Source organism: Natrix helvetica (assembly GCF_964273705.1).
Source record: "Natrix helvetica genome assembly, chromosome: 5".
NCBI lineage: Eukaryota > Metazoa > Chordata > Lepidosauria > Squamata > Natricidae > Natrix > Natrix helvetica.
In genome coordinates this window covers 54,790,860-54,808,331 of record NC_138551.1, presented here as the reverse complement: position 1 = coordinate 54,808,331, position 17,472 = coordinate 54,790,860, and the positions used below count along the sequence as shown (strand labels likewise).

Sequence of the window (17,472 nt, the reverse complement as noted above, 5' to 3'; positions counted from 1 at the left end):
ATCCCAGATTGTTGTATTTTTTACAAATCATATTTTTCACTTCAACATTTTTATGATACGTTCTGTATAAAATTAAATAGAACATGTGACAGTATTTAATTCTTACTGCATTCCTATTTCCTCTTTGAGACAATTAGCTCTCCCATATTCCATTCTAACTGTTACTTCTCAACATAGAGCTTCTTCAATTTGAAATCCAGGTATTTCAGCACACCAAAATTTTTGAAGGCTGTTCACAATTTCTTCATGCAGTCAGAAAACTTAATATTTTCCTTAAGGCAAAAACTCTCTTGGCTTTTCCATTATCCATAAGGTGGTTGAAATGTAATCCTGGATACCTCTGCTTCTGAAACCAAGTTGCACCTTTGATAGTTCTTATTCCATATGCTGCTGAAGTCTTGGAAAAGCCAAGAGAGTTTTGCAACATTTTGAGCATTATTTTAGGATGAGAACTACGTGCAAGTATTTGGTGGTTGGATTATTCTTTCCCGCTACATTTTTTTTTAGATTGGAATATAGATTGACCTTTTTCAGTCCTGCAGCTACTGCTGTGTTTTCCATATTTGCCTACAAACTGCAAACAGTATTTTAAGAGCATCAACTTGCAAGATTTTAAGCAGTTCTGCTTGTATTTTGTCTACTCGATGAGCATTGTTATTGATAATACTTTCTGAGGCACATTTAACTTTATTTGCTAAAATTACTGTTCTACATTGATCATTGAACCTTTGTGTGGATCAGTGATTCAGATTTTTTTGTAGTTTTACCACATAGTTATGACCTTCTTGGTTCCCTGCCTTCTTAGTCTTTTACTAGGTCGATCTTTGTGAAAAATATTCTCTTGATTTCTATCATTTTCATTTGTGTGTGTCTGTGTGTATGTATGTATGTACGTACGTACGTACGTATGTATGTATGTATATGTATATATACACCATTTTTTCTGTAACTCAGATTCTTGATTCCTTGCATTGCTTATTTAGATATTACTGCATTTCTCTTTTGTTTATACTCACAGAATTATTTTTTTCTTGTTTACTATGTACATGCAGATACAAAACCAAGGAATTTTATGGGGGAAGTATACAGTAAACATGCATATTATATTTCAGCAAACGTGGATTTCTTTATATGGAACTAATATCTGAAATAAAGATCCAAGTTTACATTTACAAATTTCTTTTAAATTAAATTACTTTTAACATGGAAAACTATGTGCATGCTTTTATCACTTATCTGCAACCCTAAAAAATAATAATATAGTGCCAAATGCTAATTAAAACTGCTTGATATCCCATCAAAATTTTAGATCAAGCAGAAACTTTTGTACGTCTCTGTCTTTCCTAGATGTTCTCATTTTCTATTTCCTTTCACCTTCCTAAAGCTAGACTTCAACAATATAACTTTAATATTGTTGTATAACTAGTAATATTTTCTAGAACTACAATACCTAGCTGTTGAATAATAATTAAACAACAATGGCTATGAAGAAAAAAATATTTGAGTGTTGTTGGCCATGCCAAGGAAGCAGTACAGGATTTAATAACCAGAAATTGCCTGCTGAAAAACAGGAGTCTGTCCACCCCACTTACTCTCTTGCAGAAGCAGCAATTTACCCAAAGGCAGAATCTCATGCTGCTGTAAATATTGGGCAAAAAACCCAAAAGATTTATTTGATCTTGAGAGAAACTAGAGGTATTGGAATATTGATTTTTAGCACATAGACAAAGTCCAGCTTTTTTGATGAATGAAAGTTATTTTTCATTTCTTCTCCCTTATCCGTTCCACTTTTATTCTCAATTAAATGAATTGTACCAAAAATGTGTGGACTATTTCCCTTAACCTGTACCTTCTGGGCTTCCTTTGGAATTATGGAAATATAAACCCAACATAACAGGAAAATATCAGATTGTAAAAGATTATCATCAATCGTTCAGTATCATTTCTGAAAGAAAAAAAATAGTGTCATTTGCTTCTGTTTCCATTGCATTAACTAGAATTACTATATAAGACTTGATGCTAGTTTGACAACTCATGATAAAATAAGATATAATAAGATGAAAGAGTGGCCCTGGCTATGTTTCCTTATATATATATACTTGATTTAAGGAAGAAACAGACAAATTTATGAAGAAAGAGTGAGCAGAATCTATTAAGCAAAACAATAAATAATGCTCTGCAGAAAGATTCTACTGGGGTTTTTCCTCTTTCAATTTGGTGAAAATTATTTTACAATAAAACAAACAATATGCACCATCAAACCATAAAAACAAGTCTGTAAAAACTGGTTAAAATTAAATTAGCATCAAAATGAGTAAAAAGCAAAATATAAAGCTTTCTTACCTTCAAATTTACAAATTGAGCAAGCAAGCAGTTTAAATGTTGAAACAATATTGTCTTCACTGCCTTTTGAAAAATAACAAATTAGGGGAGTCTTGACTAAAGGAGAGAGATGATTCTTTAGGAATAGGATAGCCACAGTAAAGACTTTTTTCTCTTGCGTTTTGGAGTAAGTGTTGGGTCATACAATTGATGTGGGGTAAGTGCTGGGACATAATTCTGGAAAATTAGCCGAAAGGCGGTGATCATAAAAATAACCAGGAACCATTTAAAAGTGTTAAGATTGAATTTTCACTTTGAATTGTATTTGGAACCATGTAGCATCTCCAGAACTCATAATATATGACTGAAAGCACATGTAGGAACTATCAAGTTCAAGCAAATAAATTGTATCAACTTCAGTTTCCAGTTCATCTTCAAAAGAAACAGAACAATATTGCGGTAATCCAATCTCAAGATGATGAGTTATGATTTTTTTTTGTTTTCAGGGCTCCCTATTCCATAAACAACCACAATTAGTCAAACTGGACAACCATATAAAACTGATTAGTTTTAATTTGCACTTTGAATTGTATTTGGAGCTAAAATAACAGCAGATACGAAGCAAGTGTTTTCACTAGGATTGACTCCTTGTACAGCAACCCCAATTCATAATCCATACCCATCCATTCAAAATGGAGTGAAGTTATTGGAAAATAGTACCATCTCTATCTGCAACCCTCCAAGTGGCCCAGAACAATGCCACTGATAGTATCAAAGACCTCTGAGAGGCCTAATAGGATCAAGATAGCTGATCTCTCTACCTCATGGGTCTGAAAAAGGTGATCCATCAAAATAACAATCTGGCTTCTGCCTATTGCCAGGCCTAAGCCACAAATGAAAAGCAAACAAACGTGGTCGTGGCCGCCATGATGTAAAAAAGATGTGGAGACTCTAGAAAGAGTGCAGAGAAGAGCAACAAAGATGATTAGGGGACTGGAGACTAAAACATATGAGGAACGGTTGCAGGAACTGGGTATGTCTAGTTTAATAGAAAGAAGGACTAGGGGAGACATGATAGCAGTGTTCCAATATCTCAGGGGTTGCCACAAAGAAGAGGGAGTCAAACTATTCTCCAAGGCACCTGAGAGTAGAACAAGAAGCAATGGGTGGAAGCTAATCAAGGAGAGAAGCAACTTAGAACTGAGGAGAAATTTCCTGACAGTTAGAACAATTAATCAGTGGAACAGCTTGCCTCCAGAAGTTGTGAATGCTCCAAAACTGGAAGTCTTTAAGAAGATGTTGGATAGCCATTTGCCTGAAACGGTATAGGGTTTCCTGCCTAGGCAGGGGGTTGGATTAGAAGGCCTCAAAGGTCCCTTCCAACTCTACTATTGTATTGTATTGTATAAACGAGATATGTAATTATACCTTCCTAGCTTTTAAATAAGATTGGAATTAGTGTTGTATAATAAAGTCAGATCAAGAAATGGCTTCTCTGGGAAGTGCACAATATTGTCTCCTTCAAAGGGGCTGATGATTTCCCTTCTCCCAAAGAGTTTCTAAATGCACATATAGAAATACAGATACAGAGAGAGAGAGAGAGAGAGAGAGAGAGAGAGAGAGAGAGAGAGAGAGAGAGAGAGAGAGAGAGAGAGAGAGAGAGAGATAGATAGATAGATTCACACACAGATAACCCGGTCTACCAAACACAGGTGAAGATGATTTATATGAAGGTGTAGAATTTATATTCAATGAAACACACACCTCTTTTTTTAGCATCTACAAGCTTAAATAAAACTCAGATGATTGTGACTGCTTTTGTCCCAGTCACCTCATCAAAATCTATATTTTGTTTTTTTATGTTCAACCCTGCAACGCCTTCCTCTAACCTGTCTGAAAACATAGTAGTTTCCATCTTATTTCCCCACCCCCCTCCCAACCTCTGGTAAGTAAGAAATCTTTTGATCCGATTTTCACCTCCGAGCTTGCTACATATTCATTCTGAATGCTATTTCTAAAGCTAGATTTGACAGATACCAAATGCACACACAATTTGTGTCAAATTTATCTTGTTTTTCAGCCATGTCAATTTCTCCTAGGTAGCAGGGATAAAGGGAATGTTCTTGGCTAACAAGAAGATTGACAACCAAGTAAAAACTTTCATCACCTACAACAAAGGCAGAGACTGGCATTTGCTGCAGGCCCCGGACACAGATCTGAGAGGGAACCCAGTTCATTGCCTGCTAGTAAGTGAAGGTTTATGGGCACGAGGGAGGGGAATACCCTCTTATTATTATACAGTGACGTAGCCTCTTTCCCCACAATTTTTTCATAGATTTTTTTTAAAAGCAACTTTTTAAAATTTGTGAGATGGAAATTAACTTATTTTTCTTTTCATGAAATGTCTATTCTTGAACCTTGAAAAGGAAACCAGATCATTGCCTCCTACCATAGTAAGTGACAATTTAAGCATGAGGGAAGGGGGGAAAAACCCTTCTTATTATACATATTATAGAAGGAAATGGGGTTATTTTTCTTTTAACTGAAAAAAAGAAATATCTATTCTTGAACACTTTTGTCCAACTGAATCTTTTGAACAAGACACACTAGCCATTATGAGTCAGGTCAATAAGGATGCAAGAAATGAGCTATTTGTCTAAGCAAATGGTCTTGCTTATATTAAATTTTTGTGGTTAACCATGGAACTAAGTGCAGATAGCATTATCAGTATAAATTGTGCCCTTCATAAAATAGCATTATTTGTTGGAGTCCAGGAACTATACTTTCTCTGTTACAATTCCTGCTCTCAGGAACAGCATCCCTGCAGAAGTCCATTTGGATACTACCTCAATGACATTCAGAAAGTAATTAAAAATGTAGCTGCTTTCTCAGGCTTTAGGGCAGAATTGTGCTAGGGGTTTTTAAGGATCTTTTATTGTTATACAGGTAGTCCTGACTTACAACAGTTCATTTAGTGAACATTCAAAGTTTGGTTTGTTTGTTTGTTTGTTTTATTGGATTTATATGCTGCCCTTCTCCCAAAGGACTCAGGGCGGCGTACAGAATTAAAAACACATATTACAAAACTTAAAAGAAAATTAGAAGCAATCCAAGAAACAAACCGAATTCATATAACACTAACATTTTAAAAATTAGATAAAATTAACAGGCCAGGCCGGCTTGCTGGAAAAGCCAACTTTTTAGGGCGCGTCGGAACGACTGGAGGTCGGGGATTATGCGAAGCTCCGGGGGCAGCACATTCCAGAGGGAAGGCGCTCCCACAGAGAAGGTTTTCCCCCTGGGGGTCGCTAGCCGACACTGTCTGGCCGACAGCACCCTGAGAAGGCCAACTCTGTGGGATCACACTGAACAGTGTGAGGCTACTGGTGGCAGTAGGTGGTCTCGCAGGTACCCTGGGCCTAAGTCATGGAGAGCTTTAAAGGTCATAATTAGTACCTTGAATCGCACCCGGAAAACAACCGGCAACCAGTGCAGGCCGCCTAAAAGGGGTCCTGTAATCCTGTGCACCCGGGGGTGCAAGAAGGACGATGAGGGTCAGAACACGTGATTGCTCTTAAACAGCAAACCCGCATCCCCCGAACATAATTTGGCCCCCAGCCCCCACCATATCTGCCTCACCCACAAACAGTAGAGATTGTAAACCCCCCAATGGAATGGCTTAATGTCTCCCCCGGAATCCCAACCCTTCCTAGCCTGCCAACCCGTGTCCATTAGTTAGCTCTGGCCTGTGCCCTGGCAGGTTCCTCCCCAAGCCTGTCTGAGCCATCTGAATCAACCCCCCGCCCCCCTTAAAATTTGATTTTAAAACCCCTGTAAAAAAAACCTAAGAAATGTCTTCTTCGCATGCCACCTCTTGGGATCCCAAGATCCGTCATTAAGGAAGCATCTTGATAGGCAAGAAGGCCATCCCCGGGAAAGGGGAATTTTACAGTGTTACAGTTAAAGTGACACACTGAAAAAAGTGGCTTATCAATGTTTTCCCACTTCCTACCATTGCAATATCTCCATGATCATGTGATCAGAATTAGGATGCTTGGCAACTGTCTCATATTTATGACAGTTGCAGTTTCCCAGAGTCACGTGATCACCTTTCTTACAAAGTCAATGGGGAAACCAGATTCACTTAACAATGGGGAAGTCAATTCACAATCATAGTACTAACTTCTTAATAACTGCAGGATTCACTTAACAGCTATGGCAAGAAAGGTCATAAAATGGGGCAAAAGTCACTTAACAAATGTTTCATTTAGCGTCAGAAATTTTGGACTCAATTATGGTCATAAGTCAAAGACTATTTTTATAGAGTTTGTTTTCTGGATTATGATTTGTTTCTTTTTTAAAAAAAATGGTTGCTATTTTATTTAGACAGAGTGCAGCCCACAATTATATCAAAGCAGAATTTGTTTTATTTTTGTAAACCCAAAGAAGGATGGAAGAGGTGCTTTGTGGTATCATGCAAATTATGCAAATTACAATATAAATTTAATCAATATAGCAGGTCCTCGAAATTGTTATGGCATATGCATGTTAATTCACAGTTAGTAAAGTTATAGTGGTGAATATAATAACATTCTTGAGTTAAACAAGGGGCGTAAGAACATTTATGCTAGGATGTTGCTTTCTTCTAAGTACCCTTGATGCCCAGTGGTTTATTACGTTTTTAATGCACAAATTAACATGAACGTAAAGCTGGCAGTTTAATTTTGACTTGAAAAGTATATTTAAGGAAAAGGAATTTACTTGCCTAACATATTGTTTTTATATTCATATATCATAACAAAAATATTGACTGCCCGTCACACTATTTGAATTTCTTTCAATATCATGGGTAGGATCCCTTCCAAAAAGGAATCAAAAATGGGAAGTCCATCTTCTAATTTCCACCACAAACTATTCACTCAGATATACTCGAGCGAAGATACACTTTATTCTTTCCTCTCTCAAAGACATACAAATAAACATTGCTTTGTTATCAGTTTCTTAACTCTCTCCTGTCAAATGAATGGTAAATGGACCTGATGACAGCACTTCTCTTAGGTAATGTGTTCAGGCAATTTTTCCCTCGGAAAGCGTGACAGGTGTACCTTGACCCTTTCCTTTAAAGAGGTCACAACAATACAGGTCCTGAACAAATGGTTTAATGTGAGATAGTATATTAGTGAGGATGAATTTGGGAGGGATATGTCAACCTTGGAAAAGTCATTCTCAACTTCCTCCCTTTTCCTGGTTGGCTCTCAGATTCCAAGACCATTCCCTCTTCTATAAAAAGATTTGTCTCAATCTTGGGAGCCATAAAAAATACTTACTGGAGAATGGACTTGCCTTTGCCTTCTTTTTATTGTTGTAGTCTACCTCTTTTAAATCAATAGAATGCGTATGTGCAAAAGAGAGAAAGAGAATTAATACACTACCCTTGTGGCAGTGGTGGGTTCCAGATCCCATCACAACTGGTACACTGTGACAGGGCAGGGTGTCCACCATGTGCATGCGTGCTGCGCATGCATGCACACCCACCACCCACAACGCTCCAGCTGCTCGGAGCATTGCACAGGCGCTGTACGCTCCATGCACGTGCACAAATTGCCCAGTTGGGTCAAATACAGTTAAGGAAGGCGGGCGGGTGGGTGGGCCCTCCAGAGCACAATACCAGAACGGTACCTGATGCTCCTAGCAGGCACCGGTACAGCCATACCGGGGCGTACCGGCTGTAACCCACCACTGCCTTGTGGTCAATTTATAAAAATAAAAATGAATAAAATAATGGGGAAAATGTTTTTTCTGATAAATACTGTAAATACTGTAAATGTTAGAGAACATGGACAATTATGTAATTCCCAGGAGTTTACCTTGGATTGGGTAGCTAATGGTTTAACATCCACACAATGAAATGTTATAAATCAGGCTTAATATTTATGTCATATAAAGAATAAGCATGTATGTATCTGATGTATATACTTAATATAATAATATAAACACATTCAGTGTTGCCTAATTTTGGCAGGAGTAATACAATATGATTCCGGAAAAAATAGCTATGGTCCAGGAATGATTTCTGTGAATATTAAAATGTACTTATTTAATTTAATTCCAGTTCTGGAATTGAATAGATTACCTTTGATCTAATTAATGGCCTTTCTTGTTGCTGTGCCTGCCCTCTGGAACAGCATCCCACTGGAGACCTGGATGAGTCTGGCACTGTTGGCTTTTTGAAAATCATTAAAGAACTGAACATTCCTGCAGGCATTTGGGCCAGGAGGTTAACTGAGCCCCTTTGTCTTCATGGTTTGAAAGGGAATAGGTTTTGTTTTGTTTTAATCTCAGCCATGTGTAATAATATGATTTATGTATTTGACTTTATGAACAAAGTTGTTTATCTTTAATTTTTTGTTTTCAATCTCTGTACAACTTCCAGAGGTCACCTTTGACAAAATTTGTGTAAATAAATCAATCAAATGGAGCAAAAAGTAATCAGCTTCCCAAAAATAAACAACACACACACACACACCTAATTATTGGAGATTTGTTTGGAATTTCTTCACCAGTCTTCCTCCTCTCTTGAATTTATTTCAATGCTTTTCAGTGGAATGCACTATAAATTTTGACTTATTACCATCACTTAATAAAACCAAAACAACCTTTGAGAAAATGAAATTATGTTATTTGAATAAATTGGAAAGTTAAGGTCCAAGTCTCAAATCTCAGCCATAAAGCACACTGGTTTTCAATCTACATTCATATATGCATACTATATTATAATATTTATCTTGGGGAAAGCAATATTATGAAAACTGCAGAAAAGTAATGAGAAATAGTAAGCTAAACTAATAAAATCCATGACATAAGAAAATGTAAGAAATTAGCCAAAACTAATTTACAGAAATAATATTGACACTCCCCATTGTTCTACCTTTGCAACCTAACTTTATTTCCACTAAGTTTATACATTATCTATTATTATAATCTTTATTTTGGAAGAGCTCATTCCTACAACTACATTTTCTCACTTTTCCCCTTTCTCTTAACCCATTGATCTTCATATATTTCTTTTGCTATCCAGTCCTCCTGAAATCTCTCCATATAACTCAACTATTTAATGTGCTAACATTATTCATTCACTTTTTTTATTCAGCTGACATTCATTCAGCATATTCACCTGTGTCTCCTTGTTTTATTTCACTTATTATTTACTCAGTTTCCATTGCTTTTTGTTTCTTTCAACTAACACTCATTCCTTGAAACAGACAATATATTATCTACGGTAATATCTTTATATTATCAATTGCACATTAACATTTCTCAATTTCACTATCTTTAGTAAACATGCTATGAAAATAGATGACATTAATCTATTCCCTCTAATTTTCCACCATTCAGATACAAAGTTCAGTTTATTCTTTTAAGCTGAAACACAGCTATCTCTTGTTATTTTTTAATTTATTAATTTTTAGATCCATATTCATCACTCCATTATGTAGTCTGACATGCATTGAAAATGATCAGCTTCTCAGCCAATAACATGGTATCACCTCCATAGAAATCTTCATGCACATTCATTTCCTGACAAATTATGTGTAATGACACCCAAACAATCCTTATTCATTTGACAATCAGTGGGATTTACCATAATCCTAGCTCTAAAGTGAATTATTTACTATTCATTCCATTCTAATGTGGTCTTTACTTTCATCTTATACCAGTAATGGCGAACCTATGGCACGCGTGCCACAGGTGGCATGCGGAGCCATTTGTCAGGGCACTCAAGGTGCTGAGTTCACCCTTTTTTAAAGCCATTTTTCGCCCTCCCCAGGCTCCAGAGCCTTTATAGGAGCCTGGGGAGGGCGAAAAGAGCCTCCCCCCCCTCCAGAGGCTTCATGAGCTTCCCTGAAGCCTCCGGAGCACAAAAAAACGGCCCTATGGGCAAACCGGAAGTTCGGGAACAGACTTCCGGTTTGCTTGGAGGGTCGTTTTGACTGCTCCGGAGGCTTCAGGGAAGCGTCCTGAAGGTCCCTCAAGCCTTCGGAGCACTCAAAACGACCCTCCGAGCAAACCAGAAGTCACTTCCGGTTTGCTCGGAGGTTCATTTTGACTGCTCCAGAGGCTTCAGGGAAGCATCCTGAAGGTCCCTCAAGCCTCCAGAGGGCTTCCGGGGGGCGGGAGAGGCTGTTTTCGCCCTCCCCAGGCTCCTATAAAGCCTCTGGAGACTAGGAAGGGCAAAAATAGCATGCAAAAAATGGAGGGGTCGCGCCTGTAGTGCGCGCATGTGCACTGGGGAGGTCGCACATTGCATTATGGGTGCGGCATGCCCACACACTACCCCCCCTGCGCTCCCCACACTTATGGCATGCGAGCCAAAAAAGGTTCGCCATCGCTGCTTATACCATTCCTATTGCATTCAGGAACTTTCAACTCCATGCTCATAGTTAACATTTTCTAATTCAAGCCACTTTACTTATCATAACCAATGCACAATAAGCTTTATCTAGCACAGTCATACACTCCTTAATACCCTTCTAAAGAAGAAAGATCTGGTCTGTACATCCTCTGCTTGACATAAAGCTACACTGCACTTTCCACATTTTGCTCTAAACTACCTCACATACTTATAGAGGAGGAAAATACATTAGTACTCCAAGCATTAGGCATAGATGCAGTCTTTATCTCATTAAACAAGCCACATAACCACTCTACAAAGAAACCACATATTGTAATATTTCTGTATTTGCAGCATATCCACACTGTAATGTTTCTATACTTACAGCAGCCTTGCCATTTTTAACATTTTCACAGCGTTTTTGACTTCCTTTTCATCATTCATTTTCTTGAACATTAACATTTAGAACATTCATTTGAATTCTGGTCTTGACATATTACTGTCATCCAAGTACAGATATCTAAAAACTCCTGCTAGCATTCCATCACTTCAGTTTCATCCTAAATCATCTCTTCACTTTCATGTTCAATTCCACTATCTCTGCTGGAGGCTCCTTATTTAGCCCTCTTCACCTACTTCTGTCTTTTAAAAAAAAAAATCCCATCAAAAACTTTGCATTTTCTTCAAACCTCAATCTCAAGTGTCAAATGTGGTTTATGTGAAGATAAAATTAATGGGAAGGCTCATTCTGATAAACTAAACAATATTTTTCTGCCAACAACTAGTTTTCAAATTCCTTCTCAGGCACATAGTGGATAAATCCTTAAAGCAGTAATATGATAAAGAATTGTGATTTCCCGATTTTAACTAAAGCTAAGTTGAAGAAATCTATTTTAACAAAAATGCTACTTTTGATCCATCTGTTATCACATTGTAGTACATTTCAGAAGTTGGAACCAAATAGGCTAACAAAGGCCATAGACAAAGGCCTAACAAAGGAAGGGAAAGTGGTCCTATTCTGTGACTAACATCTGGTGCTCATGCTTTTGAATGTTATGGATTGTGGATTCTTTCCCAAGGTTTTTTTGTCACTTGGGAATGAATGCAATTGTATAAAAATACATTACAATAAAAGTACTGCAGCTGTATCAATAACTTCTTCAAGATCTATGCTATGCTATGCATGCTATGCTATGCTATGGTCTCTCCAGTACTGATTAGCATCTCCTTGTTTGTTTTCTTCCAAGCCATATTGCTCCCTTCATCTCCACCTGAAGGTTTCAGAGAATCCTTACACTTCTGGTAATATTGCCAGTCGTGATACAGCTCCAGGAATCATTGTGGCCTCTGGTAAGAAATCTTCCAGTGCTATATAACAAAAGTCTACAATTTCTTATTGCTATTTAAGTGGAACATAAAAGTTCTAATTTTCAACTTGTAGTTCAAAGGTGACACGAAGTAATAGTTGCAACCAAAAAGATCTATTTCAAATCTCATTTCTTTTCCATGAACTCTCAAGTTTGGCCTGAGTCAAATCACTGTGCCTCATCTTCTGTCAGCAAAACAAGGAAGATAACAAAATTGATTTAACAAAACATAACAAAAGAGGTGGGAAATATTTGTTTTGTGATACCCTTTCTTGCTGGCTGCTGGCTATGAAATTGAGTCTTGCCATGAACTTATCCTCATTTTGTAAAATTGGTGCAAGAATTGCAACGTGATTAACTAATATATATGAAATTATATATATACACATATAATGTGTACACACACATACATATGTACATTTCTGTTTTATAATAAATTGCATCCTTAAGTCATCACTGTTCGACACCATATATATTACTAAAAGCACAAAGATTTCAGTTTTATTTTACATTTAAGTTTTACAGGTTGGGGTACTTTTCTTTACAGGTAACATTGGATCAGAGCTGTCAGAAAATGATATCAGCATGTTTGTTTCGTCTGATGCTGGAAACACTTGGAGACAAGTGAGTAACAATGAAAACATTAAATGGTCAACTGAGGGGAGAGGGAGAGTGGTGTGAAATACCTTTGAGGAGCAGTTTATTGGAGCATTTTGCTTGATTGGGCAAAGCAACTGTTAATCTCCATAAAGAGGCTAATTTTCTGTTATCCTCCACATTCCAGTCCTCATAAAACTGAGGATAATGTGGCCTGGAAGCAGATAATTTCTCCCCCAGCTATCCTCTCTGCAGTGAATTTTGAGCATGTGTTGTTTCGGGCCAAAAGTTAGTAAATAACTAATATATCTATGATGATTATATTTAGTTGGAATTTTGTGTGCTTGAAGACTTCCTTCCATTGTTTTCATGTATTTCCCTTTTTTTGATAGACCTGTTTATATAATTAATGTTTTGCTTAAATTATTTGCTTAAAAAGAGAGATCATCCCTTCATAGTTACCTCTTGAGCTAGCACAAAATTTATTAATTTCTCTATTGTTTTCAAAACATCTTCCTTTTTATGCTTTAAGAGGTAGGCTGAAGGAAGAGCCTAGGATTCGGTCTGACTAGTGGCAGCCTATCTTAATTACTTTTTACCTTCCAAGGGGAACCTGTGCAAAAGGGTCTGATAAGTAAGATTTTAAATGATCACTCTTCCTGTATGTAAGAAGACCAAACTAGAATCTCAGTTTAGGACATCTGTCCCTTTTTTGTACAATTATGAATGTTACCATCATAGATATTATATATTAATGGAAGACTCACATATTTTCATCCTGCATGATATTCTTTAGCAGTACTCTGGCACCTCAGTAGTTATTTTAACTCATTGTCTTTCTTTTCCCTTTTGTTTAATCCTACTCTCACTGTTTTATGGCAAGAAAAAGTGTGGTTCATCATTTACATGCTATTGTGCTGTGCATTCTCATTTATAAAGTTACGCTAACTTAATTCCCTGGTTACAAAACCTTTGAAAAAAAAGATGCTGTAATGAATGAATGAGCCTGATTCACTCAGATATGTGCTTTCTCCTTCCCATATTTCACCCAGGAACACAAAACTCAAAATCTCAAGGAACAAGAAAGAGATTATCTTCCTGCTAAAAAATGTCTGGTGACAGAAAAATGGGGATGGGGAGTGGGGATGGGTGGATACGTAACTAAACCTCTTTTCCATTGGCTACGGAAAACAAATGTGTAATATAGCTTAAAGCGCGGGGAGGAGTGAAACTAGCGCCTTACCCAGGAAAACCTCCAAGGAGATTCCTACAGCTTCAGGAATCTTGAGCCTGGGTCTTGAGGCTGAAGGGATAAATAATTATAGAAAGTAGATCTGAAGGAGTTATGTAGGTGATCCCAGATAGAGGGAACTTCGTCTCTTTGATCTGTTGAACAAAGAGATGAAGGCGGATTTCTAGTAAATATATGTGGAATGAGAAAGGGGAATTGAGGAAAAGTTGTTCACGTCTCTATTCTGGGACAGTAATTGCTGGGAGGTTAGATATATGAGAGAAGCAGAGATGAAGACAAGCCAGTGGAGAGCATCTCTGTGATTAAGAGAAAGAAAGCTGATGGCTGCTAGAAAGACAATGGAGATATACATTCAGTTAGAATCCCCATCAGCATGCTTTATTTCAATGGGTGTTTGCTCATTAAATATTGTTAAATATAGTTAAATAGAGTAAATGTCTGTTGATTTTTATAACTTTAATTATTGTCTCAAAATCTAAAGTTCCATATACATGTTCGGCAAATTGGGGATACGTTTTTTGAAAAGCTATGGTATATGAAAAGGACTTTAATCCTCCATAAGTAGCAAAATACATCTAGACATAAACAATTCTAACTGCCAGGAATGCCTTCTCATCTTTAGTGAACCTTTTATTGATAAGAACAAGAAATAAACAACAATCAAACCAATACATAAGAACATTACTTTGGTTCAAGTCTTAAAGGTTAACTGTGCTTCTGGTAGATTAACTTTCAGAATGGCCTATATTTACATCCACTGACATGAGTATAACTACAATCTCTTACACAAAACTAAGAATGAGAATTACTAAATAAAATGTTTTGTTTTCCCCTTGCTTTCCTACTTCTCAAATTAACTCCATATCCATTAACTAAGTATAAGCATTTAAAGAGCTCCAGCAATCAGATAATAATATGGACAACAATATGCATGACTCTTGTATATCACTGAATACATTTTAGCAAGTACTTGGCATTTAATTAATATGCAATTACCACCTCATAAACTGAAATCAAGTACATACTTAAGAGAATTAACAAAGCAAAGTGTAAGTGCTCTGTTAATACATATTGAATCTCTTAGACATAAAACATTGGGAGTCCTGCTATAGGTCTCTAAATATAAATGCAAATGTGGTACCAATTAAAAAGTATGTAGTATATCTAAAAAAATATGCTCTTGCTCAAAATTGGATTGATATCTAACAAGATTTATTTTAGGAACATCCAACAATCCTACCAAACTTCTTTTGGTAATGGAATAGTCCTCAAACTGACTATTCTGCAAGAAGAGGAGAGACAATGTTAACTTTTCAGGGCTTTAAAACTGAAACCAGAAAGAACTGGTTCCCCAAAAATGATAGATAGCACACTTCAATTTTAGATTAGTCTGGAGAAAAGTATTTGTGATGATGTGTTGTTCACTAATTGAGGTTTGCAAGCACACTCAACGTCACATAGATTGCAGTCATCTAATCTAAGAGTAAACAAGGCATTTGTCACTGTGAGTAGGTTGCTCTACATTTATCAGAAATAGATGGGTTTTATGCTTCCAAATGTAGAGCAGACTTTCTTTCTAGGAATGTGATGAAACTGTCCACTTCTTGGGCAAGACTTTCCAGGTGGACATTTGAGGGTCTAGTTCATCTATTCTCTGAATCATCACTTCTCAGAGGAACTGATTTGTTTTCCAAAAGGAATGGACTGTCTTCCCATTCTATTTTTGTGGTTGTTAAATCTGCAAAATATATTCATTTGATTGATATCCCACATTTCTAGCCAAACAAATACTTATTAGAGCTACGGTTAGCAAAGTATACAATGTTCGAATTTAGAACATTTTTTTTTCATGTACCTAAACTTTTCATCTAAAAAGGTTTATATGCTTCAATACATGAAAAATGTATGCATTTATATTTACTTTTTGGTGTTTGGCTTGGAAAGCTACAGATAAGGCACAACTAAATAATTAGTAAAAAAAATTAATAATGATTAGTGTCATTGTTCAATAACTGTAAACCTTTCTTTTGAATAAATTGTTATTATTAATCCTATTCAGGCATCACATTACCTGATATTCTCACCATGTATACAGCTATATAGATTAAGACTTCCATTCTGCAGATAACCAAGCTCCTTCCTTCCTTCCTTCCTTCCTTCCTTCCTTCCTTCCTTCCTTCCTTCCTTCCTCCCTCCCTCCCTCCCTTCCTCCCTTCCTTCCTCTTTTTTTCTAAACAATGAAATAAAATCGTGATTATTCTTATTCCTAAGAATATAATTTATAACATTAATAGTATTAAATGTTTATATACTTATTCATTACAAAAGAAACTTGTCGGCTCTTGGTTCTACATACAAAGGATTCCATCTATCTTTTTATGTGTCTCACTAGATCTTTGAAGATGAACACAGTGTCCTTTATCTGGACCAAGGTGGGGTTTTGGTTGCTATGAAACATACATCTCTGCCTATCAGACATCTCTGGTAATTAATGTGACTTCTCTAATTCTATTCATCATAGAGTCCTTCATTGTGTATTATATGCCATTAGTAGTTGGATTGCGACCAAGCTTTTTTACTAAGTGCCAGGATATGCCAATTAAACAAATGAGCATGCTGCCTCTTTTCATCCCAATAAAACTATATCTGCATTTTATACATACAATTTTTGACAAACAAAACACTTGCAGGTCAATATTATAATCTACAATAGTATTAAGAAGTTGCATTGCTTTTTGTTCAAGCTGAAGATTAGGAAATTTAGCTGCAATTTAAAGATATAAAGAACATTGAAGGTTAAACTCTATTGAAATAGAAGAATAAGAAAAGAAAGTACAGTAAGAGACTCCAGAAGGAACATGGTGTAAATATTCACGTTGAGGGAAAAACAAATTCTTTCTTTTTAAAGTAGTAACCAAGGACAAATGTAACAAAAAAATGCAAATTCAATACAGAAGAGCCCATTTTCATATCAATATAACTGATCTTGTTTTGTTCCTATACTAGGTGTGTATAACATGAGGGAGTCTTAAAAAAAAAACTGCTTTAAAGAGATGCTATGTTTGCTTTCCTGTACGTTCAGGAGAATCTCTTTGAAATAATTAGTGAAATATGCAGAGTTCTAGTATTTATGATGTGTCATGGAAGTAATGTGGCAGGATCTCAAGTGGGTGGTTGTATCCACAATTACTAAGTGTGAGAGTACTTGTAGTCCTAATTCTGAGCTATTGTCAGTATTCATACATTTCTGAACATTTATTTATCTCCTTTATTGTAGCAGCTACGATATATAAAGATACGTATGGAGTGGGTTTCCTATCTTAGTTTATATCTATTGTACTGTACATAAAGAAATATGTTTATATTAAAAACATTCTAGGCAAAGAATCATTCGCCTATCACTTTGGCATCTGTTATTATACTTCTAGTGTACTTAACAATTCCATATTCTACAATTGTAGCACAATATTTGTGTTTTCCACTGGTGACTCTCCACTGCTGAACTATAGCACTCCAAAGCCCACATATCGTGAAGGATCTCG

The 17,472-nt window shown here is 36.4% G+C and overlaps 1 protein-coding gene across 1 annotated transcript in view; it reads left to right on the top strand.

Moving 5' to 3' along the window:
- The window catches only part of SORCS1 (sortilin related VPS10 domain containing receptor 1), a 454,044-nt gene that overhangs the window by 368,253 nt on the left and 68,319 nt on the right, over positions 1 to 17,472 (top strand). The window contains 4 exon segments of the mRNA XM_081955321.1: positions 4,422 to 4,568; positions 11,962 to 12,064; positions 12,629 to 12,705; positions 16,323 to 16,414. Of these exon segments, the coding sequence (XP_081811447.1) occupies positions 4,422 to 4,568; positions 11,962 to 12,064; positions 12,629 to 12,705; positions 16,323 to 16,414 (419 nt within the window).